This window comes from Giraffa tippelskirchi, chromosome 6 (genome assembly GCF_054371585.1).
Source record: "Giraffa tippelskirchi isolate mGirTip1 chromosome 6, T2T-mGirTip1v1.2.pri, whole genome shotgun sequence".
NCBI lineage: Eukaryota > Metazoa > Chordata > Mammalia > Artiodactyla > Giraffidae > Giraffa > Giraffa tippelskirchi.
Window position 1 is genome coordinate 79,398,728 of NC_137280.1, and position 26,489 is coordinate 79,425,216.

Consider the following 26,489-nt stretch of genomic DNA (forward strand, 5'->3'; position numbering starts at 1 on the left):
GCAACTGAACTGAACTGAATAATGAAAAAAAATTTGACTGCCATCAAGCCTACGGCAAAACAGGACAATTTTAAGCAATAAAATAAAGAGTAATAATGACAACTCACAGCATTTATGTTTGAAACCCAAATATATCAGTTAGTAATATACTTTATTTCTGTAATGAATTATTTATGTTTGGCTCTCTCCGGTCTCAGCTGCGGCATGTGGGACTGCTCATTGTGGCATGTGGGCTCAGCAGTTGTGGTGCAGGGCCTCAGTCTCCCTGCAGCATGTGAGAGCTTAGTTCCTGGACCAAGGATCAAACCTGAATTCCCTGAATTGGAAGTCGGATTCTTAAACCACTGGATACTTTTAAAAAGAAACTTTAAAAATCTGATGGGTCACCTTCAAAGGACAACAGTGTATCCTGAAAACTCGTAAATAAAAGGAAAGAAAGAAGCATTCTTTTCTACCTTTCCTATACAAATTTACACCTTGAGCAATCAATTAGTAAATGAGGAACAAATCAACTATATGCACCATAGGTCACTTCAGTTGTCTCCAGCTCTTTGCAAGCCTTTGGACTGCAGCTCGCCAGGCTCCTCTGCCCATGGGATTCTCCAGGCAAGAATACTGGAGTGGGTTGCCATGCCCTCCTCCAGGGGATCTTCCCAACCCAGGATCAAGCATCTCTTATGTCTCCTGCATTGGCAGGAGGGTTCTTTAGCACTAGCACCACCTGGGAACCCCAAGATAAAATAAAATAAAATTTTAAAAAATGAGGGAAGTATCTCTTAACAGATACAGCTTATCTAATTAAAAAAAAAAAAGAATATTACTATTTTGCAACCTTCAAAGAATCAATGGCTCTAGGCGCTGAACATCAGTAGAAAAGAAGGCTTTTATATCTTATGTGCCTCCTAAAGAAAAAGAACAATACCACATACGTAACACAGTCTTCAGTCCTGTCAAGGGTCTTAAGTCCAACTCTTGATCAAGTTTCTGCATCCTACTTGCAAATATGGATGAAAAACATGTTGAACTGCATGCAGGAGAATACATACTGCAGGGTAACAAGAAGTTCAACAGATAAATTGTAAAGAAAAGGATGGACAGGGAACATGTAAATTAAGACATATCAAATAAAAAGGGGAGCACTAAACTCTTTAACACTTGTGTTTAGTCGATCAGTCGTGTCCAACTCTCTGCAACCCCGCCAGGCTCCTCATCCATGGGGATTCTCCAGGCAAGAATACTGGAGATGTATTGCCATACTTCCATGCCCTCCTCCAGGGAATCTTCCCAACACAGGGATCAAACCTAGGTCTCCCACATTGCAGGCAGATTCTTTACCATCTGAGCCACCAGGGAAGGCCTACATAACCTGATGTTAAAACTGTAAGGAAACAAAAGAAGTGATTACTATAAAAGTTAGGGTAACAGTTACTTTTGGGGAGTGGGGAAGGGATTGTGTTTGGCTGTGGTGTGGAAGGGGTTCTGGGAAAAGTGAAAAATTTCTAATTCCTTTTTTTTAAACTGTAATATAATATTTTATTTAATCCTCTATATCTAAAACATTTATTTCATTAATATCAAATTATTAACAAAGTGTTTTACATCTCTTTTTTATAAGTCTCTGAAATCAGGCATATGTTTTATACTTACAGTATATCTCAGTTTGGACTAAGGATATTTCTTCTCTTTTTCAGATTTATTTATTTACTTCTGGTTGTGCTAGATCTTCGTTGCTGCACATGGGCTTTCTCTAGTTGCTGCAAGCAGAGGCTTTTCACTGTGCTGGCTTCTCCTGTTGCAGAGCATGCGTTCCAGATCACAAGCCCAGTAGTTGTGGTGTGTGGGCTTAGGTGTTCCAAGGCACGTGAGATCTTCCCAAACCAAGGATGGAAACCACGGCATTGGCAGGAGGATTCTTTACCACTAACCCACCAGGGAAGCCCTAGACTAATCTAAGTACATTTCAATGCTCAGCCGCCACATGCGTTTCATGCCTATTGACTGATCAGAAGACTTCTAATTCTTGACCTGGCTATTACTAGGCTTTTGGCCTTAACATAATTCACTAATATGCTTCTGTGGTTTTCTTTATCTGTGTTTCATTTTACCATTAAAAAAATGGCCTTCTTTAAAAAAGTAAATGACTAATAGTCATTTGGATTATCTGGCTACCTCCAAATGGCACAAGGATCTAACCACCCATCTCCCTAGAACCAGAAGACTATATGAGATTACTTCAGGTCCAGAATTCAATGACCTCAGATCCCTAGAATTTCGTATCACAGGATCTTAAGGAATTGATGCTAGAGTATATACATGATAACTCTAGCCTTGAAATAACTCTAATCTTAGCATGAAATGAATTCAGTCTTGAAAATTTCTACACATTGGAGTTTATGTTCATGTATTAAGACGATAAAGTGACCTTCCCGATAGCAGTTTTGTTAGTTACAAGGTCTTGTTCCACCAGACCTATTCAATCAATAGCTTATCCTCCACAACACTTGGTAAAGATAAAACTGTTTGTTAAGAATGCTATTTTAAAGGAAAAATCTCTCCTTTTCCTTCCTATCTTCTACACAGATTTCTTCCCAAAGTTCATGGTAAGCAGAGAACAGTGACTCAAAATTGCCAATGAGTTCCCAACATGAGGTAGAGTGAGCAGACAGAGGAAAATCCCCTTCACCTCAGAGATACAACCTCACTGATCTAAGTGAACACTTTCTAGATTATCCAAATTTCCTAGAAGCAAATGACTTGTAATTCAAAAACTGCTAATACAGACTGAAAAAAGAAAAATATAGTTAAATACCAATCCTGCAGAAATTAAAAAGGGAAGTTGGAGCGGTAATTGCCTATGCTTCAAAGGCTCTCTGATAGAGAAAATCAAATTTGACAGGAGAGGCCAAAGAAGAGAGAAATTTCACTCTCCCACAACTCTACACCAGCACTCCAGAAACTGGAACAGGGAAAATACAGGAGAGGCCCATGTAGGTACCAACCTCTTTCTATATAGCACTTTTCTACTTAGACTTGACAGTTATATTTTGTCTATTAATTACTTACACTGGCATAGTCCCTTCCTCTCACTCCGTAATATGCCAAAAGCTTCAGAATGAAACAGACCTTTTATTTTTTTCCCCATCTATATATCTTACATATGCCTAGTACAGCACCTGGAAAAATGTTTTACACATAGCATATACTCAGTATGTTTGTTGCGTTCAACTTTTAAAAAAATCAAGGGCAGTCAGGTGAAAGAAAAGAAAACTTGCTCAATATTATTTCAGAAAGCAAGAGTCAAGAAAAACTAGAAGGAAAGTATGAGGAAGCATGTTAAGCCAACATGAACACAAAATTTCTTTAGCCCTGGTTGCCTTAAGAAGCAATCACGTCCCTTGGCCATATTTTTGAAGACTTGCATTAAAGGTAGAAGGGAATTCTGAGACCTGCTTCAAACTCTTTCAAGATTTTGTGTTTCTGAACAAGGCTGTCCCCAGAGTAGGGGACAGTCTAAGTAGACTGAAACACAAATGAAGAAAATAAGGAGAAACAAATCTATCCCAGAATCTATAGCAGAACAGGCATTCCCCACCTCACTGGAAATCTGTAACTGGGTAATACAAAAATCCCTATCTTACTTCATCAGAGAATTAAGTAACAACAAACTTTTGTATACTAGTCATTACATATGTTATTTTCATTTCATCTTTGATATTATCATCTTCATTTTATAAAAGGACACTGACAGTGAGAAAATAAGCAATGAATGGGTTCTGAACTTTGACTCAAACCATGTTCTTTCTACCGAACATTTCAGCTTCTAAGATAAATCAGCATTGGTAAAATACAGCATTGCTTCCCTTGTGTATTGGCATTACTAGATCTTAACTTCCAAACCATAAATTTATCATTGTATGTCTTACCACTTATTTCAAGCTCCACCCAATGAGATTTCTTTCCATTTGCTGCTTCCTCAGAGGACATAATTGTGTACATCCTCCGAGGGTCAGGGGGCTCGTATTTTTCTGTGGGCATGCCTGTTGAATCAAGAAAAGAACCCAATCAATATCTGAAAGAGTCAAATAGCTGAAAATAACATCTTTTAAAAAAGTAGACATCCATATTATGATCTCTAAACACAATTTCCCACTAAAACGAACTAGGAACTCCTTGGAGAAATGGAAGATTTCAAGAATGGGATTGGAAAAATATAAACAAGCCTAGACACTAAGAAAGATGCTCCAGCTGTGAAGGGCATAGGAGTTAGCTTGAAGAGGTCCCACTGGCCACAGATAAGACAATCTGAACAACAAAAGAAAGACTACGAATCAATTTTAAACTGTATGAATCCAAAACTCTGACGGAAAAAAAAAAAACCTGTCACCTGAAGTTGGAAAATAAAGGGAAAGAATCAAGCATTTATCCAGCATTTCTGGCAGAAACTAGTTGAGGAAATGTTCTTAACAGAATTCTAGCTAATAAATACAGAAAGTTACACAATTAGAAAAACCACTATTTCACAACCTCTAATGAAAAAAAACGGATGACCATTAATGGCTAATAAAGGAATCAGGTGAAAATATCCAGTGGAAAAAATTTAAATAGATCAGGCTGTAATACCTCAACCCAAGGATCAATTCAGTATTAGGACAACTATCCTTATATGTCAATACTATGTATGCTCTTGCCCCTTCATCCAAAAAAAATTGAAAGTAAAGACTGAACTTGAATCAAATAAGCCTCTCTAGATCTGGAACCAGTTTACACTAAGTAAGGGAGACAGAGGAATATGGTAAAAGTAACATAAGATGCAACAATGTGAATATACTTAACACTACTGAACTGCACACTTAAAATGTCTGTGAAGATAGTATATTTTGCTATGTATATTTTACTATAAGTAAAAAAATTTTTTCTTAACTCTAAAATAATGCCACAAGAATACAGCCAGCCAGATGCAGACAATAGAAAGTTCTACATGACAGAAGGCCCAATTTCCTCAACAAATCAATGACATGAAAAGGAAACTGATATTAAATGACTTATGAGGCACAGCAATCAGATGCAATGTATAGACCTCATCTGGGTCTAATGTGACCAAATTAAGTGTAAAAACCATTTCTGAGAATCAGACAAATTGGAAGAATTACATCTAAGCTGATACTGGGACTACTGTTCATTTTGCTTGTGGTTATTTTAAAATTCATATTAAAAAGCAGAGACATTACTTTGCCAACAAGGATCCATCTAATCAAAGTTATGGTTTTTCCAGTAGTCACGTATGGATGTGAGAGTTGGACCATAAAGAAAGCTAAGCACCGAAGAATTGATGCTTTTGAACTGTGATGTTGGAGAAGACTCTTGAGAGTTCTTGGACAGTAAGGAGATCCAACCAGTCAATCCTAAAGGAGATCAGTCCTGAATACTCATTGGAAGGACTGATGCTGAAGCTCCAATACTTTGGTCACCTGAGGTGAGGAACTGACTCATTGGAAAAGACTCTGATGCTGGAAAAGATTGAAGGCAGGAGCAGAAGGGGATGACAGAGGATGAGATGGTTGGATGGCATCACCGACTCGATGGACAAGAGTTTGAGCAAGCTCCAGGAGATGGTGATGGACAGGGAAGCCTGGCATGCTCCAGTTCATGGGGTCGCAAAGAGTCAGACACAACTGAGCAATTTAATTGAACACCTACTCTGGATACCTATACAGCTAAACAAACCTGGAGAAAAACCCACGATCATATGAAGTTAAAGTGAGCCAGTCAGCAATCACTTACCTCAAATGGAGTTACTGCTGAATGGGTTTGAGATTTCAGTTTTACAAAAAGGAAAGAGTTACAGAGATGGATGATGGTGATGGCTGTACAACATCATCAATGTATCTAATAACACTGAATGCTACACTCAAAAATGATTAACACGGTAAACTTTATGTTATGTATATTTTACACAATAAAAAAATTGGAAAAGAGCTAAAGCTACTTTATGTTATGCCGCTTCTGTACTGATGAGAACTAGAGCTATTTTTCAAACACAAAAAAGGTTTTGACTATGTAGTCAAAACACAAAAAGAGTTGAGCTATTTCAAATCCTGAAAGATCATGCTGTGAAAGTGTTGCACTCGATATGCCAGCAAATTTGGAAAACTCAGCAGTGGCCACAGGACTGGAAAAGGTCAGTTTTCATCCCAATCTCAAAGAAAGGCAATGCCAAAGAATGCTCAAACTACCGCACAATTGCACTCATCTCACATGCTAGTAAAGTAATGCTCAAAATTCTCCAAGCCAGACTTCAGCAATACGTGAACCGTGAACTTCCAGATGTTCAAGCTGGTTTTAGAAAAGGCAGAGGAACCAGAGATCAAATTGCCACATCCGTTGGATCATAGAAAAAGCAAGAGAGTTCCAGAAAAACATCTATTTCTGCTCTATGGACTATGCCAAAGACTTTGACTGTGTGGATCACAATAAACTGTGGAAAATTCTTAAAGAGATGGGCATACCAGATCACCTGACCTGCTTCTTGAGAAACCTGCATGCAGGTCAGGAAGCAAGTTAGAACTGGACATGGAACAACAGACTGGTTCCAAATAGGAAAAGGAGTACGTCAAGGCTGTATATTGTCACCCTGCTTATTTAACTTATATGCAGAGTACATCATGAGAAACGCTGGGCTGGAAGAAACACAAGCTGGAATCAAGATTGCCGGGAGAAATATCAATAACCTCAGATATGGAGATGACACCACCTTTGTGGCAGAAAGTGAAGAAGAACTAAAGAGCCTCTTGATGAAAGTGAAAGAGGAGAGTGAAAAAGTTGGCTTAAAGCTCAACGTTCAGAAAACTAAGATCATGGCATCTGGTCCCATCACTTCATGGGAAATAGATGGGGAAACAGTGGAAACAGTGTCAGACTTTATTTTTGGGGGCTCCAAGATCACTGTAGATGGTGACTGCAGCCATGAAATTAAAAGATGCTTACTCCTTGGAAGGAAGGTTATGGCGAACCTAGATAGCATATTGAAAAGCAGAGACATTACTTTGCCAACAAAAGTCCGTCTAGTCAAGGCTATTGTTTTTCCAGTGGTCATGTATGGATGTGAGAGTTGGGACGGTTAAGAAAGCTGAACACCACAGAATTGATGCTTTTGAACTGTGGTGTTGGAGAAGACTCTTGAGAGTCCCTTGGACTGCAAGGAGATCCAATCAGTCCATCCTAAAGGAGATCAATCCTGGGTGTTCATTGGAAGGACTGATGTTGAAGCTGAAACCCCAATACTTTGGCCACCTCATGCGAAGAGTTGACTCATTGGAAAAGACCCTAATGCTGGGAAGGATTGGGGGCAGGAGGAGAAGGGGAAGACAGAGGATGAGATGGTTGGATGGCATCACCAACTTGATGGACATGGATTTGGGTAGACTCCGGGAGTTGGTGATGGACAGAGAGGCTTGGCATGCTGCAATTCATGGGGTTGCAAAGAGTCGGACACGATTGAGCAACTGAACTGAACTGAATCCCTTTTTGAAGAAGGTAAATAAATAGTGAGACTAATCACCTGCACAAGAAACAGAATATCTATTTTTTCGCTTTGTTAAATATTGTTAGTAAAACTGTTCTACATGTTGACTTCTCCAGAATAGAAATACAATGACTAAAGTTTTTAGACTAATACAAAACATACCTAACAAAGAGCTAAATGGTCAAGAACTGTTTCTGTTCCATCTAGAGGACAAGCTGGCAAAGCAAGTGCCCACTGTCAATCGTATGAATATACCAGTAATAACAAAACACTGTGTAAGGTGACCAGAGCTTAATGACAACATCCCTTAAGAGTCCTTAACATCATTCAAATGCTGCTATTCTGACTAGATTTTACTTACAAAACAACCATCTGATTTTCACTGGCTTTTCCAAATAGAATTTAATGATAAGCTGCTCTGTTCAGCTAAGGTTAGTATTTTGGTCCTATGAGCTATTTTTTTAAACTAATATGCTTTAACTGGAGGATAATTACTTTACAATATTGTGATGGTTTTTGCCATACATAGATATCAATCAGCCATGAGTGCACATGTGTCCCCCATCTTGAACCAATCCCCCTCCCTCCCCACCCCATCCCTCTGGGTTGTCCCAGAGCACCGGCTTTGAGTGCCCTGCTTCATGCATGGAACTTGAACTGGTCATCTATTTTAACTGTGGTAATATACATGTTTCAATGCTATTCTCTCAAATCATCCCACCCTCGCCTTCTCCCACAGTCTAAAAGTCTGTTCTTTACATCTGTCTCTTTTGCTGTCTTGCATATAGAATCATCATTATTGTCTTTCTAAATTCCATATAAATGTGTCAATATACAGTATTGGTGTTTCTCTTTCTGACTTACTTCACTCTGTATAATAGGCTCCAGTTCCATCCACCTCATTAGAACTGACTCAAATGCATCCCTTTTATAGCTGAGTAATATTCCACTGTATATATGTACCACATCTTCCTTATCCATTCATCTGTCAATGGACATCTACGTTGCTTCCATGTCGTGGCTATTATAAACAGTGCTGCAATGAACACTGGGGTACATGTGTCTTGTTTAATTCTGGTTTCCTCAATGTGTATGCCCAGCAGTGAGATTGTTGGCTCATATGACAGTTCTATTCTCAGTTTTTTAAGGAATCTCCACACTGTTCTCCACAGTGGCTATACCAGTTTGCATTGTCACCAACAGTGTAAGAGGATTCCCTTTGAGTTATTAATCATTTGACTTCTTAGTGAAAGTTCAGAAGTCTGATTTACCAATCTCATGCAAGCTTAGTTAGTGTGAATCAATGTCCAAAGTTCAATCATGCTTCAGAAAATAAATAAAAGTATTACCGAACTGAAATCTGAAATCCAGGTCCTAGACCTGGGGTCATTCCATCAAGAGTCATGATTTCTGCCTAGGCAGCCAGCCACTCCCTTTCTGAGTTTTCCAGACATGTGATGGGTTGTCTTAAAATTTTAGAGACAGCACATTACTCTAAACTTGAAAGAAGCAAAATCTTTATTTTCCAAATCCCCGAGAGTGCAAAAGTGGAAGTGGGGGGAAAAAGAATATGACAGAATAAAAGAAATGGTAGCAAACTGGACAATCAAGCCCTTTTGAGAAGCGTATCTGCCCACTAAGCAACTCCATCCTTTTTTCTCGGAGTCCAACAGAACACAGTATAGGAAACTAGGTAGTGAAAAGGACATAAGAATACAAACAATTTAGGATTTTTCCTGAGGCTTTGAAATCAACAAGCAGATCTTGCTCTCTAAAAAATACAGTATGTCGCTGCAGATTACTATCTAAAAAGAGTAAAAGGTTTCCAAAATTGACTGGAAAACTGCCAAGGAAAATAACAAGACTTTAAAAAAATAGCTAGACCAGAGTCAGCACGTATATAACCCCAGACTAGTCAATCTTCAACTCCCCTAATCCAATGCCAAACATCATTATTGGTCCTGGCAGCACAAAATCTGTCCCTGATCTAGACCTCAGAAAAATGGTTTTTCATTATCTTAGAATAGAATAATTATTTACCTTAAAGAAATAAGGGCATTATTTACCAGACAGAAAGATATGCTTACATTATTAAAGATTTTATGAAATGGCTTAAAAATACACAGGAGAAAGGGTAAGAGAGAAGAAGTGGAGGGAGGAGGAGGGTGGAGGAAAGAGGAAGGGGTGGGAGGGACCCTAACTGCAAGTCAGCCACCATTTGAGGCAGCTTTTAAATGAAGAAGTTTAGTACTAAAGAAAAAGATTTAAGTGTCTATCCTTTCAATGGGTACTCTATTTCAGTCATCAAATGGCCCAGGTGAAAAAAAAGTCCTATTTTACAAAAGAAAGACAACTAATAAATGAAGTATGAAAGAATAAAAACAACATCATTTCATAATTCCCAATAAGCCTTTCTAAAACAAAGATTTATAAACTGGGTTAAAACCTTGAGATGAATCACTGGCAAGGGCACACCACCACCCAGGTTGTTTTTTGATTCTAAGGTAGAAAATGTTCAAGAGAGGAATAACCTATTACCTCTTCATCAATCTTCTCAACACTAATAAGGGGCAGAACCAGATACTGTGGGTCTTTTGATCTGACAGAATATGAAATACACACCAATAATGTTTACCTTTTTAAGAACTAGAGGAACTGGCTGTGCTGTGCCATGCTCAGTCACGTCCGACTCTTTGCAACCCCACGGACTGTAGCCCGCCAGGCTCCTCTGTCCATGGGGATTTCCAGGCAATAATACTGGAATGGGTTGCCATTTCCTCCTCCAAGGGATCTTCCCAACCCAGGGATCAAACTCAGGTCTCCTGCAATGCAGGCGGATTCTTTATGGTCTCAGTCCCCAGGGAAGCCCAAGAACACTGGAGTGGGTAGCCTATCCCTTGTCCAGGGGAACTTCTGACCCAGCAATCAAACTGGGGTCTCCTGCATTGCAGGAGGATTCTTTACCAGCAGAGCTACCAGGGAAGCCGAGAGCAACTGGCTAGATGACACCAAAGCAGCATCTGCAATGAAGGACTTTCTCCAGGATAACTGGTCTGCTACCTTCAACAAGCTGGGGTCAGAACTATTAGAGATTTGCAGAGAATGAAGAGATGTATATAATGAGATGCAATGAATGATCCGCAAATCTGCAACAAACAACATTCTGCAGACAGCTGGAGAAACATTTAATACCTAGTTCATATTCTGAAATATTAATGAATTATTATGAGATTTTATTGTAGCAATGTATAAAAACATGTTTCTTGTTAAAAGACACTCTTAAGTTAAATAATTTAATTGTAATAGCCAGATTTTTTTCCCAAGGGAAATAAGGTTGAGTCATAGCCAACTTTTTTTATTTTCTAATTAAAGTATTACTGCTTTACAATGTGTCAGTTTCTGCTGTACAGCAATGTGACTCAGATATAAGTAAACATACATCCCCTCCCTCTTGAGCCTCCATCCCAGCCCCTCAATCCCACTCCCTAGGTCATCACAGACTACGGAGCATAGCTTCCTGTGCTATACAGCAGCTTCCTGTTAGCTATCTATTTCACACATGGCAGTGTATGTATGTGAGTGCTACTCTCTCAATTTGTCCCGCTATCTCCTTTCCCATGTCCACAAGTCTGTTGCCTACATCTGTGTTTCTATTCCTGTCCTGCAAATAGATTCATCAGTACCATTTTTCTAGATTCTGTATATATGTGTGTATGTATTTGTTTTTCTCTTTCTGACTTACTTCACTCTGTACCACATACTCTAGGTTCATCCATATCACTACAAATGACCAATTTCAAATTACAGCCAATCTCAACTGACAAGACAAAAGGTAAGTTCTTTTCCTTTTCTTGTTTGTTACATTTTCTCCTCCATTCTTGGTGTTTTACTTCTTTAAGAAACACAAAGAAAAAAGAGTGAGTGGGGCAGAGGAAAGGCAGGCAAGGGAAAAAGGAGAAATAGACTCATTTCTCAAAAAAAGACCCTTTTAATTATTGATCAGGCTCCTCAAAGTACTATAAGTTAGGGAATATACTAAAGGTAGTGCCACTAGCCTTGGAGATAATTTACTTTTTCCAATCCAAATTTCTACTAGGTGTTAACAAATTTTTCACTAAATCCAACTGATTTTTACCTCTTCAGGACTTCTAAACCTGTCTTTTCCATTTTTACAGCTACTAAAGTTAATTCACACCCTCATTTCTCAGCTACAAGTTTTAAACAACCTTCTCTATATCTTCCTGATTGATACCTGCCCATATTACTCTCCTGCTTAAAAATCTAACATGGCCCTTTCTGCCTACCTAGTTAGTTAAAACCCTAACATCAAAGTCCTTTACAACCTGGATTTCGGCCACTATTTTCTCTCATCTTCAGCCACTTACACATGCATCACTCTATCAAGTCCGAAGTTGATCAAAGCATACCTACTTTGAAGACAATCTTTCAATGATACACCCTAATCCTTTCACCAGACAACCTTCACTCGAAACTCCTACTCATCCCCTTCACAGCAACTCAAGTTAACAGAGCCCCTGTAAGCCCCTCCCAACAAAGGCACAAATCCACTCCTCTTTCCCTCTGCACACCACACATTTACTCAGTATTTATCAGTCCAATTGTTATCTCCCAACATCCTGTGTCAGACCTAGCATGTTACACTAATAAAGTGGTCTAAACATTCTTTCCTTCAACACTCAAAATCAGGTTTTCAAAGAAAACTCAAAAAACAAAAAGGCAATTCAATACAACTGAATCATGCTTCCTTAAGGAAGCTTTCTTTACAGAATCATTCATTCAACAAATATTTACTAAGCACCTTCTGCTTCTGTTTCAAGCACTCTATCAGGTGCTGGGAAAAAAGAATAAACAGGAAATATGTACATGATCTTGGATCTTAATCTACGGGGGGGGGGGGTACAAACAAAAATCTTACAACAGTGTCATCACACTACAAACCTTCCTTTTTCCAAATATTAATTTAGGACTTCTTCCCTATCCCTCACAAACACAGGAGTCTATAATTTTCTGCTTTGAGCTATTTTGAACCTTGAAGGTATTTCTAATGTTTCACTCTTTAACCCCACCTTAATTTTTCTTATGTCTCATTCACCTACTCTACTATAGGATCTTTGCACTTACATTTTAAATATTTTTATCTTTTCAGAGCCTGGCAAATAGTAGGTGCTTAGTGAATGTTGTTGTTTAGTTGCTAAGTCGTGTCCTACTCTTTTGCTATCCCATGGACTGTAGCCTGCCAGGTTCCTCTGTCCATAGGAACAGGCTACAGTCCTGAAGTGGGTTGCCATTTCCTTCTCCAGGAGACTTTCCAACCCATGGATTGAACCCACATCTCCTGAATTGGCAGGCAGATTCTTTACCACTGAGCCACCAGGAAAGCCCAAACTTAAAGGTAAAAACTGTATAATCTTAGTGACATACTAGAGTAAAATGAGAGCAAACCTCAAACAGGTGGCAGTAATGAAAAACTGTGCTAGGTGCCTATCTGCCACACTCTGCACCAGGCATGTAACAGCTAACATGTTTTGAGCACTCACCAACTGGCAGGCCCTTCACATACATTATCTCATTTAATCCTCACAACTCCTATAAATAAATACTGCTATTCTTCATACACAAAGGAAGGGTCAGAGAAACAGTCACTTGCCTAGATCACAGATACTAGTAGCACAACTGAGATTATAACTCAAATCTGATCTTTTCGATGCTTTCAACCATTATGCAATAATTTCCTTGTATTATCTCCATTTAATTCTCATAGCAGCCCATAAGTAGACACTATCCTCTTTTTACTTTTGATGAGGAAACTGAGACTCTTACATTTAAATAACTTGCCCAAAGTCACACATACTTGGTTAGTATTAGGTTGGTGCAAAAGTAACTGCAGTTTTAGCATTGTTTAAATTTGCTGTTTGATATTGGAATACATTCTTAAGTAAACGTGATTATGTTATACATCATTTTAATGCCCATTTCTTGCTTTTTATTTTGCTATTGACATTACTTTTTCTGTATTTTATGTTTATTTTAGATTATGGAAAAGATGTTAGACAAAAAGCAAAGTCAAGCGATTTTCTTATTCGAGTTCAAAATGGGTTTAAAGCAGGGGAGACAACTCTCAACATCAGCACCACATTTGGCCCAGGAACTGCCAACGAACATAGAGTGCAGTGGCGGTTCAAGAAGTTCTGCAAAGGAGACGAGAGCCTTGACGGTGAGGAGCGTGGTGGCTGGCCACTGGAAGGTGACAGCAACCAGCTGAAAGCCGTCACCAACGTGGATCCTCCTACAACTACACAGGAAGCTGCCGAAGACATCAATGTCCAGCTTTCTACAGTCATTCAGCGTGTGATGCAAATTGGAAAGGTGAAAAAGCTCGATAAGTGGCTGCCTCACGAGCTGACCGAAAATAAAGAAAATCATTGTTTTGAAGTGTCATCTTCTCTTATTCTACACAACAATGAACCATTTCTCAATCGGATTGTGACATGCAACGAAACATGGATTTTATACAATAACTGGAGACAGTGGTTGAACCAAAAAGCTCTAAAGCTTCTCCCAAAGCCAAACTTGGTGGTCTGCTGCCAGTCTGATCCACTACAGCTTTCTGAATAAAAGCAAAACCATTACATCTGAGAAGTATGCTCAACAAATCAATGAGATGCACCGAAAACTGCAATGCCTGCAGCCAGTGCTGGTCAACAGAAAGGGCCCAATTCTTCTCCACGACAAGGCCTGACCGCACATCACACAGTCAATGCTTCAAAAGCTGAAGAATTAATTGGGCTACAAAGGTTTGCTTCATCTGCCATATTCACCTGTCCTCGTAAACCAACTACCACTTCTTCAAGCATCTCAACTTTTTGCCGGGAAAACACTTCCACAACCAGCAGGATGCACAAAATGCCTTCCAAGAGTTTTTCAAAACCCAAAGCATGGATTTTTATGCTACAGGAATAAACAAAACTTTTTTCTCATTGGCAAAAATGTGTGGATTGTAATGGTTCCTATTTTGATTAATAAAGATTTGTGTTTTAGCCTAGTTATGAGTCACAGTCTGAAACCGCAATTATGTTTGCACCAGTAGAGCTAGGATTTGAACCTGGAACAATCTAGTTGCAAGCGGTACACCAATGCCTCATACAACTCTAGAATTCTGTCACTGATGAAACCAAGATCTTCTGTGTTCATTCTTCAAATATTACATGGCTAAGACCATGAGTCCTTGAGTCTCCTTCTCAGATATATCATCTTTACAAACCACTCTTCACTCATATTCTCTACTCCCAAACTCTGCCTAATACTTAAGACAGCAGATCTCAAATGCTATCATCTCAGGATCCTTATACTCAAGTACCTCAAAGACCTTCCATATATGTGAGTTCCATCTATCAATATTTACTGTATTAGAAATAAGAACTAAGGAATTTAAAAATGTGTATTAACTCACTAAATATAATAAACCTAGCACATGTTAACCACAACATTTTAATGAAAAGTAACTACTTTCAAAAACAAAGCAAAATTTTGCAAGAAGAGTGATAATGTCTTACATTTTTGCAAATCTTTACGGTCTAACATGCTGGAAGACAGCCTGTCTGCTCTGAATTCAATTGATCAGATATCACACACATTTGTTAGTCTATGAAAAACTGCACAGTATACTCATAAGAGGATGAGAATGAAAAAGGCAAATAACATTGCAGTGCTATTTCTAAAAATTTAAGGTTTCAGTAACTAACTTCTGCTTCCCAAAATCTCAATTCCTTAAATCCTTTTCCCACATAGAATAAAAATAAACTTAAGGAGGGAATGGAAATCCACATCAGTATTGTTGCCTGGAAAATTCCATGGATAGAGAAGTTCGGCAGGCTACAGTCCATTGGGTTGCACAGTCAGACACGACTGAGCAACTAACATTTCTCACTTTAAGTTCATATTGGCTTAACCAAAATTTACAATCAGTAAAACCTCTGCAAAAAAGATTTTAAAATTATGATAAAATAATCCTCCAAATACAGAGTTAAACAGAAGACGTAGTAGTCTAATTTCTCAAAGGACAAGACTTGCATACCGATCTGTATCTGCAGTGCCCAGTATCTAAGAGTTTACTAGACTGCTATTAAGGGGGCTTCCCTGGTGGCTCAGCAGTAAAGAATCTGCCTTCAATGCTGGAGGTGTAGGTTTGATCCCTGGGTCAGGAAGATCCCCTGGAGAAGGAAATGGCAACCCACTCCAGCGTTCTTGCCAGGAGAATTCCACGGACAGAGGAGCCTGGCAGGCTACAGTCCATGGGGTCTCAAGAGTCGGACACAACTTAGCAACTAAACCGCCAACCACCATGACAGACTGCTGTTAAAGTGCAGTTCTAACCACGTGCCTGTGCCTAATAACATGACTGAACATAAAACACAAAGAGAAGCAAGAGTGTACTGCAACACCACAGGAAACTACCAATTTTGAAGGTCCATGGAAAAGAAATGCAAAAAAGCAAAATGGCTGTTTGAGGAGGCCTTACAAATAGCTGGGAAAAGAAGAGAAGCAAAAAGCAAAGGAGAAAAGGAAAGATATTCCCATCTGAATGCCGAGTTCCAAAGAATAGCAAGGAGAGATAAGAAAGCCTTCCTCAGCGATCAATGCAAAGAAACAGAGGAAAACAACAAAATGGGAAAGACTAGAGGTCTCTTCAAGAAAATTAGAGATACCAAGGGAACATTTCATGCAAAGATAAAGGACAGAAATGGTATGGACCTAACAGAAGCAGAAGATATTAACAAGAGGTGGCAAGAATACACAGAAGAACTGTACAAAAAAGATCTTCACGACCCAGATAATCACGATGGTGTGATCACTCACCTAGAGCCAGACATCCTGGAATGTGAAGTCAAGTGGGCCTTAGAAAGCATCACTACGAACAAAGCTAGTGGAGCTGATGGAATTCCAGTTGAGCTATTTCAAATCCTCAAAGACGATGCTGTGAAAGTGCTGCACTCAATATATCAGCAAATCTGGAAAACTCAGCAGTGGCCACAGGACTGGAAAAGGTCAGTTTTCATCCCAATCCCAAAGAAAGGCAATGCCAAAGAATGCTCAAACTACCTACCACACAATTGCACTCATCTCACATGCTAGTAAAGTAATGCTCAAAATTCTCCAAGCCAGGCTTCAGCAATACGTGAACCGTGAACTTCCAGTTGTTCAAGCTGGTTTTAGAAAAGGCAGAGGAACCAGAGATCAAATTGCCAACATCCACTGGGTCACTGAAAAAGCAAGAGAGTTCCAGAAAAACATCTATTTCTGCTTTATGGACTATGCCAAAGCCTTTGACTGTGTGGATCACAATGAACTGTGGAAAATTCTTACAGAGATGGGAATACCAGACCATCTGACCTGTCTCTTGAGAAACCTGTATGCAGGTCAGGAAGCAACAGTTAGAACTGGACATGGAACAACAGACTGGTTCCAAATAGAAAAAGGAGTATGTCCAGGCTGTATCTTGTCACCCTGCTTATTTAACTTATATGCAGAGTACATCATAAGAAATGCTGGGCTGGAAGAAGCACAAGCTAGAATCAAGATTGCTGGGAGAAATATCAATAACCTCAGATATGCAGATGACACCACCTTTATGGCAGAAAGTGAAGAAGAACTAAAGAGCCTCTTGATGAAAGTGAAAGAGGAGAGTGAAAAAGTTGGCTTAAAGCTCAACGTTCAGAAAACTAAGATGACGGCATCTGGTCCCATCACTTCATGGGAAATAGATGGGGAAACAGTGGAAACAGTGTCAGACTTTATTTTTTTGGGCTCCAAGATCACTGTAGATGGTGACTGCAGCCATGAAATTAAAAGACGCTTACTCCTTGGAAGGAAGGCTATGACCAATCTAGATAGCATATTTAAAAGCAGAGACATTACTTTGCCAGCAAAGGTCCATCTAGTCAAGGTTATGGTTTTTCCAGTGGTCATGTATGGATGTGAGCGTTGGACGGTGAAGAAAGCTGAGCGCCGAAGAATTGATGCTGTTGAAGTGTGGTGTTGGAGAACCCTTGGACTGCAAGGAGATCCAACCAGTCCATCCTAAAGGAGATCAGTCCTGGGTGTTCACTGGAAGGACTGATGTTGAAGCTGAAACCCCAATACTTTGGCCCCCTCATGCGAAGAGTTGACTCAATGGAAAAGACCCTGATGCTGGAAAGGATTGGGGGCAGGAGGAGAAGGGGATGACAGAGGATGAGATGGCTGGATGGCATAACCGACTCGATGGACATGGGTTTGGGTAGATTCCGGGAGTTGGTGATGGACAGGGAGGCCTGACGTGCTGCAATTCCTGGGGTTGCAAAGAGTCGGACACGACTGAGCAACTGAACTGAACTGAACGGTAATACTAGCAAATTCAAATCAATACTAGCAAATACTAGCAAATACTAGCAAATTCAAATCAATAAATCAACTCAAAATATAACTACAAAGGTACACTAAATACAGGTCATCCACAAATTTCAATTTAAAATACAATACTTCTTAGCATAGAAACCTTAATTTCTATAATTTAAGTCAAATATGAAGTACAGAGCAAAAGAACATATTAAGACAATCATGATTTATGATCTAATCAACAAAGCTGAATGCCAACTAACATTAAGGGCATTAAGTCAAAATTTGTGTGGTGAAACATCACTGAGATCAAAAAGGTAAGGAGCCAGCCATCAATATCAAATCAAAATATTTTCTCTTAGCATGAGACAAGCAACAACCAATCCAACAATGATGGCTGCCAACAGAAATCTTTTCATTTCTTATCTTTTGCCAGATTTTCAATCATCTAATTGCTCTTCCCTCTCTTACGATCACAATATTATAGCTACTCCCTTTTGTTGTCTTCCATTCACTAAGTCGCGACCAACTCTTTGTGACCCCATGGACTGCAGCACGTCAGGCTTCCCTATCCTTCACTATTTCCCAGAGTTTGCTCAAATTCATGTCCACTGACTCAGTGATGCTCTCTATCCATCTCTTCTGCTGCCCTCTTCTCTTTTTGCCTTCAGTCTCTCCCAGCATCAGGCTCTTTTCCAAAAAGTCGGCTCTTTGTATCAGGTGGCCAAAGCTCTAGCTGAAGATAGAGCTTCAGCTTCAGCATCAGTCCTTCCAATGAATACTCAGGGTTCATTTCCTTTAGGATTGACTGGTTTGATCTGCTTGCAGTCCAAGGGACTCTCCAGCACCATAATTCGAAGGCATCAATTCTTTAGCACTCAGCCTTCTTTATGGTCCAACTCTCACATTCATACATGGCTACTGGAAAAACCACAGCTTTAAGTATATGGAGTTTAGTTGGCAACGTGATGTTTTTGCTTTTTATAATGTTGTCTACGTTTGTCATAGCTTTCCTTCCAAGGAGCAAGTGTCTTTTAATTTCATGGCTGCAGTCACCATCCACAGTGATTCTGGAGCCCAAGACAATAAAATCTGTCACTGCTTCCACTTTTTTCCCTATTTGCCATGAAGTATTGGGACCAGATGCCATGATCTTTGTTTATTGAATGCTGAGTGTTAAGCCAGCTTTTTCCCTCTCTTCTTACCCTCATCAAGAGGCTCTATAGCCTTCTTCACTTTCTGCCATTAGAGTGGTATCATCTGTGTATCTGAGGTTGTTGATATCTCTCCCTGTAACCTTGATTCCAGCTTGGGATTCATCCAGCCTGGCATTTTGCATGATGTACTCTGTATATAAGTTAAATATGCAGGGTGACAATATACAGCCTTGTCATACTCCTTTCCCAAATTGGAAACAGTCAGTTGTTCCATGTAAGGTTCTGTTGCTTTTTGACCTACATACAGGTTTCTCAGAAGGCAGGTAAGGTGGTCTAGTATTCCCATCTCTTTCAGAATTTACCACAGTTGCTGTGATCCACACAGTCAAAAGCTTTAGCATAGTCAATGAAGAAGTAGATGTTTTTCTGGAATTCCCCTCCTTTCCCTATGATCCAACGAATGTCAGCAATTTGATCCTTAGTTCTCTGCCTTTTCTAAATCCAGCTTGTCCATCTGGAAGTTCCTGCTTGAAGGATATTGAGCAACATCTTACTAGCATGTGAAATGAGCCCAACTGTACTGTAGTCTGAACATTCTTTGGCACTGTCCTTCTTTGGGATTGGAATGAAAACTAACCTCTTCCAGGCCTGTGACCACTGCTGAGTTTTACAAATTAACTGGCTTGTTGAGTGCAGCACTTTAACAGCATCATCTTTTAGGATTTGAAATAGCTCAGCTGGAATTCCATCACCTCCACTAGACTTGTTTGTAGTAATGCTTCCTAAGGCCCACTTGATTTCAGACTCCAGGATGTCAGGCTCTACATGAGTGACCACACCATATCTCATTGCAATTTTGGCCTTTTGAGACATTCAACATTTATTCTAGCTAAGTCATACATACAATTATTGTGGGAAGTTCTAGTATACTAGCAATCAATTTTGACCCTCTAGTCCTTTTTACCCCTGAAAACTAAGACAGAAAATCATTCACAAAATGCTGACCATATAAATGATGAAGACTTTAACAATTCTAGAATATTTCTCTTACAAGGACTTAAGTGAAGTCCTAAGGACTTTCTGACCGCAGTTTCTTGACCCTCTTCATCAAGCCTTCACATTTTTACTATGTCTCCTGAAAAAGAATGTCACACACAGAATTTCCCCACCCCATCCACCTAAACTCTCAACGAATCCCTATTATATACAAACTTACATCCCAATACTTTAAGAAAAGAGCCTAAGACCATTCACAGACTATTTCTGGCAACTCCTTCTGTCCCTTACATCTTTGCAACCTGTTTCACAGTCCAAGTTGTATGTAACTTCTTTGCACATGCTCTTTCTTCCCACTGAAATGTCCTACTCAGTCTAACAAACCTCTATTCAACTTTTAAAATTCAGCCCAAAGACCTCTGAGATGAATCTCCCATTTCTGAAGCAGAATTAGATGCTCCTCCTTTGGCAGTAGTGATTTAGTTGCTAAGTCATGTCCAACTCTTGCGACCCCATGAACTGCAGCTCGCCAGGTTCCTCTGTACATGAAATTCTCCATGTAAGCATACTGGAGTGGGTAGCCATTCCCTTCTCCATGGGAATCTTCCCAATCCAGGGACTGAACCTGGGTCTCCTGCATTGCAGGCAGATTCTTTACCATCTGAGCCACCAGGGAAGCCTCTGCTCCTTCTTTAGCATCCCCCAAATACTCTGTGTATTCCTCATGTAACCTGATGAGCACTTTATTGGTTCATTCGTTCTTCTCTCTGCACCATTATAAGCCCACTTGAAATAAAAAAGCATAAGCCCTACTACTGTTGTTGCTATTCAGTCGCTAAGTCTTGACTCTTATCGACCCCATAAACTGAAGCACACCAGGCTCCTCCATTCTCTAGTATCTCCCAGAGTTGGCTCAAATTCATGCCACTGAGTCGGTGATGCTCTCCAACCATCCCAATTACAGTAGCAAGTCTAAAATAGCGTGTTTCAGGTATTTTTGGAACTGAGTTTTAGCACTACTTTAAAATGCTATGTTGAAGTGTAATTAGTTCTGCTGTATCTTTTATTCTGAAAATAATCTGTTCCAACGTGACTGATATATTAGAAAATTTGACTATAATGCAAAATTCCCATTTGCTTACGTATGATTTTGTCTGAGAAAAACACTCGAAAAAGTGTTTTCCCCTGGCTGAACGGAGCTACATAGAAATTTACAAAATACACACACCTCAAAACACCTATCAGTTCCATCAGCTCAGTCTGTGTGTACACATATGCTGAGCCATACCCATCCACATTTGGTGTTATTATAACATTCCATTTGATTTCAGGTAACCCTCTTTCCATCACTTTACAATAACACAAGCAGCAACCCTTCTGATGCCCATTTCCACAAGCAAACCAGGTCTTTTTCAAGGTAAAGTGTCACATTTATCGCGGTATTTGTTCAGCTGCTCAGCTGTGTCCAACTCCTTGCAACCCCATGGACTGCAGCACCCCAGGCTTCCCTGTCCTTCATTATCTCCAGGAGTTTGGTCAAACTCATGTTCCTTGAGTCAATGATGCCATCCAACCATCTCCTCTGTCATTCCCTTCTCCTCCTGCCCTCAGTGTTTCCCAGCATCAGCGTCTTTTCACAATGAGTCAGCTCTTCACATCAGCTTCACTTTGGAGCTTCAGCTTCAGCATCAGTCCTTCCAATCTATATTCAGAGTTGATTTCCTTTAGGATTGACTGGTTTGATCTCCTTGTTGTCCAAAGGACTCTGAAGAGTCTTCTCCAGCACCTGCGGTATTTATGTATTCCTTAATCATTTAACATGTATAAAACTATGCTACCATTTTTATCAGGTTCCTTTTTTAAAAAATAAAGTCACTGACAATATTTTGAGTGTTGTGTCCCAGTACCATTTTTCCCAACAGGCCTATAGTTTTTACTGCACAATTCTGCCTATCGTGGTGACTTTTAGGAACCTATATGTTGCTCTGGGCTTCCCTGGTGGCTCAGTGGAAAAGAATCCACCTGCCAATGCAGGAGACTTGGGTTCAGTCCCTGGGTTGGGAAGATTCCCTGGAGAAAGGAATGGAAACCCACTCAGGTATTCTTGCTTGGAAAAATGCCATGGACAGAGGAACCTGGCAGGAACCCCAGTCCGTGGGGTCTCAAGAGTCTGCCACGACTTAGAAACTAAACCACTGCCACCAAACAGAAGGGAAAACTCTGTCCTCCACCCAATTTCACAAAATGTTTACAGTCCATATCCTCACAGACCATCAGGATACCCATAACCTTTAAGCTTGGTGGCTCTCACTTCTGGTGAGCAAAGGGTTGATTTTTCCAGCTTAAGTGCTATAGTCTGCCTAAGCCTAACTGAGAAGACAAGTGCTGAAAGCCTGAATGCCTACCTACAGTATCACTATATGGATTTCATTGTTTTGTTGCTCTTAATTTTCAAAACATTTCAAATTACCCTGTATTACAGAGCAATTGAACTGAGTCCTCAAGCCCACTACAAAACGGATCACAGAAACAAAATACCCTATATCCAAGTTTAAAATAGATTCAGATTCACTAACTTCATACTATCTCAAATGTGACTTTCTTATATGTAGGGCCTCCACTTAATTGTCCACACTGATGCCTAAATGATCTCTAAATCACATTGCTCCTCTCTGAAAAATATTTTGCTCTTTCCTTTGCTATGGGATAAAGATATAACCCTAAGCATGGTTCTTCAAAATCTAGGATGGACATATCTTTGCAGGCTCATCTCCAGTCTCTCTCCTTTTCAGTAACATGTCACCACTGGCCTCACCCCAACACTTGGCACCTCAGTGCACCCAGAGTTCCTTATGTTTGAATTGACCCATCACCCCACTTTGACAAACCTAATTCCATGTTATTTTCTGTAAACTGCTCCCACACCTCCTACAAATTTAATCATTCTCTCCTGTTCTACCACAGCCTCTGTACACCTACTAAGACTACAGCAACAAGAAGACAGCAACCATTACTCACTTTTTAATTCTCAGGGGCCAACACTATGTCCAGCATATACTATTCTTTGCACATAAGTTATCAAGAAAATAAAAATGGATGAGGGAGAGGTAAAGCCCAGAGAAGAGTAAGACTAAGACAGCCTAAATGAGCCCCCACCTTACAAGCAAATAAACACTTTAAAAGCAGTTTTTCAACCAGTGTACCTTAAGTATGAAACAGTTACAAGAGTGCTAAAGAGTCCTCATGCTTTATGACCCAAAGGCTACAAGTTGTGAGCAGCCTTGACCATTTATTCCAGTATGCCTTACACATATTACCCCTTTCTGCTGCACTACAATATGAGAAAGGTTTATGCTTTAAAGAACATTTAAAAAAGGCTAATATGAACACAGTGGAATGCCTAAGCACTAACCAGAATATATTATTTATAAACCACAAGTACAGAAGCAAATGCCAATATCTGTAGTCAGGACTAAGTTCTATAACCAACTTCATGTCTATTCAAGAGTTTGAAAAGTTTTACTTTGCCACCAAGGTCTAAGAAAACTGAAAATCCCTACGAACAAACAAGCATTCAGAAGAGCTGCTTCATCTATTAACACATTACCACTGATGAAGACACTTCTGAAACTATGCAAAGTCTTCTTAGCTTCACAAGAAACTTTGTCTTTTGTCACAACCTCGCTTTTTGACCATTTCCTTAAGTATCTTGTTCACTTACTGAAACTGATCAGACTCAACTACCTCAAATAACTTCCATTCATTAAAACACACTCTGCCCTCCCAAAAGAACTAATCTTTGTCAAGTATATCATTCTCATGTGCTCTCACACTTACACAAAACCTAGTCCTTTCCCTCTTAACTGTAATAATCTTGGGCAAGTCGCTTTAACCTTTCTAAGTTTGTTTCCTCATTAGTAGCTATTCAAAAATTTTGTTTAAAGCAAGTGGACTGGACCAGATGACTGGTCTAAAAATATTAAGCAATTTTTCTTCTAAAAGTCATCACATTCTAAAGACTGTGATAATTACTCTGATAGCAATTACAAAACAAGTCTTCAAAACCTTTTGATCAATGGACATAGCTCCTACAGCCTACAAAACTCTTTTGGGATGATAAATTTTAGTGCATTCAGAAAAACACAAAGTATAATTATATGCCATTTTATTTTTCACTTGTTCATATTCACTCTCTTCCTCCCCAAAATTAAAATCCCCAGACACAAAGAGGCAAGAAGATTCTGCACTACCACTAATGGGGCAATCCACCTGGAAATAAGTATGGGACCTCATATTCAAGGAGATTATTTAAATGTCAGTTTAACACAATAACACATGCAAAAAGAACAAGCAAAACAACCATTTACAACGCGGTCTTTTGCAGTTAACAGTTCAAGAAAAGGTTACAGGTATCGCTTAGCAAGCTCTTCAAGAAAGGTACAGAAGGAGAAGAGTCAAAAGAAAAAAGTTTCCGAACAAAATAATGACTGGTACTTAGAAAAAAGGAGGAAAGATAAGATTTAGGTTATTAGACTTAAAGCTTCAAGTAATTCTCTCTCTGAGTCCTCAGCAATATCCTAATCTCTCCATCTGCTGCTAAGGGCTTCTTTAACCCTTAGCAGGATAGGATTCCTATCCTCCCAATCCATCCCCGCCCCCCAAAAAATTGCATTAAATTTAATTTTAAATACATTTGGGGGAAACAGTTTCCCTCTTTGCGGTAACTGCGAAGTTCCATACTACACTTCGCTCAATCCTATACTGCCACTTCTCCAAAGTTGCCACCTATCCTGGCCAAGAGTCCCAGACACCAACTCTCCTCCTGCGAGTGACCAGAGCCAGAGTGGAGAGCCAGGGCATCCCCCTAACCCCGGAGCCCCCCTGCGCGCCCCCACCCCCGCCGTCAATCAACACCCCTCAGCCCTGGACTCTGCGCGGGGGCGCGGTCGCGAAATCAGCGGGGTCGCGACAGCTGCGCATCCAGGGACCCCTCAACAGCCGCCATCTCCAAGCTGCAGGCCCGCTGCCCACAAAGCTTAAAGTGCTCTCGCTCGAGTGCCCCGAGCTACGGTCCCCGGGACACAACCGAGAGGGCCCCGTGCACGGCCAGTGCGAGGAGCAGCGCCCGGCTAGGCCTCGGGCCGGTCTCGCTCACCTCTTGGGGTGCGCCGCCTTCCTCCGCCGCTGCCGCCGCCTCCTCCCTGTGAGTGCAGCGGGGTCTGACCTGTGGAACCACCATACCAGTCCCGCCCGCAGCTGCAGCGCCGCCGTCGCCGCTCCTCTGCCGCCTTAGCCGCCGCTCTTTGTTCCCCCTCCGAGATCCACCGCGTCAGCCGCCCGCTTCAGCCTCCTCGACGGGCCGCCACTACGCCCTCCCGGCCTCTCGGCCTCCGGCCTCTCCCTTTTCGCTGCACCCACCGCTGCCTTCGCCGCCGCGCAGCCGCCGCCGCCGCCACCGACGCCTCCGCCTCCTCCTCCTCCGCGTCCCCCTTGTTTTCATTGAAAGCAAACAAGCATCATGGCGGCGGCCGCCGTCCCCCTCCCCCACCTCACCCCCTCTGCAGCGAGCAGGCGAGAGAGCGCCGCCACTGACGCTGCCGCTCCAACATCCCGGGCGCCCATTGGCCACCGCCGCAGGGCGCGACCACTCAGCATCCGGGGCGGCCGCTCTCCGCTCGCAGCTTCCGCAGTCTTTTCTCTTCCCTATCGCGGGCTCTGGGGAGCCGTGACCGGTGCCCCGCATCTCAGGGTCAGAGTTCTCCTCTTCCCGCTCTCTTCGCTTGTTACTGCCTTGTCGTTTCTACCTAATCATCTTCTTAACGCTCCTACTCTTTCCAACTAACTCTTTTTTCTTCTTTTTTTGTCTCAGGCTGTTCATTTTTGTGACTCTCTTCTTTTTTGTCCTTGATCTTCCTCCCTTTCATTTGGCCTGGCAGTTACTTGGAAACAGGACAGGCTTTCAGACTTTTGAGCTTAGCCAGTATCTCGATCTCTCCAAAGACAAGACATTTAGTTGTGAATGATTCTTCTGGCCTCAGATATGCAGAAAATAATAGTTAATGGCCCGTTTCAGTCCATAAATGGTCGTTCAGTAAATTCAGGGACAATTCTGGTGGTGGGATCCTAGCCCGATGTAACTGTCCTGAGCTGTGTTCAAACATCAAGATGTTCTATTAAAGTGGTGGTTGAAAATGAGCAGAGAAAAGACTGAGCTGATAGATGATGTTTGCATGAGGGTGCATTAGTTAACTAGTGGTCAAGGCCCTGTGCTCCAACCAGGGCAGAGAGAAGAATCAGGCTCCAGCCTGCCAGGAGTAAGGTCACAGCATAGAGCGAGAGGCACGCCCTGCAGACTGTTAAAATCCAATAAAGATGCATGGAGAAACGGACTGGGTCAAAATTGGTAAAGGAGTAGGACA

General features: G+C 40.8%; 1 protein-coding gene and 1 pseudogene across 11 annotated transcripts in view; one reads left to right on the plus strand and one right to left on the minus strand.

Moving 5' to 3' along the window:
* The window catches only part of CNOT6 (CCR4-NOT transcription complex subunit 6), a 91,532-nt gene extending 65,900 nt beyond the window's left edge, over positions 1–25,632 (minus strand). For 2 of the 11 annotated variants that reach the window (XM_081497579.1, XM_081497576.1), the window contains exons 1-3: positions 25,226–25,632; positions 3,924–4,037; positions 1,146–1,378 (exon numbers count right to left, since the gene is read on the minus strand). Coding sequence is in view for 6 of the 11 variants with exons in the window: in XM_081497568.1 (XP_081353694.1) it covers positions 930–1,044 (115 nt within the window). In the remaining 5 variants the exon portion in view is untranslated. Of the gene's footprint in view, positions 1–929; positions 1,046–1,145; positions 1,379–1,647; positions 1,869–3,923; positions 4,038–25,225 lie in introns of those variants that run through there. The other 9 variants (XM_081497570.1, XM_081497569.1, XM_081497578.1 and 6 more) reach the window with 7 other exon arrangements.
* On the plus strand, positions 13,578–14,563 carry LOC145509225 (histone-lysine N-methyltransferase SETMAR pseudogene; annotated as a pseudogene).
* Positions 25,633–26,489: the final 857 nt, after the last annotated feature.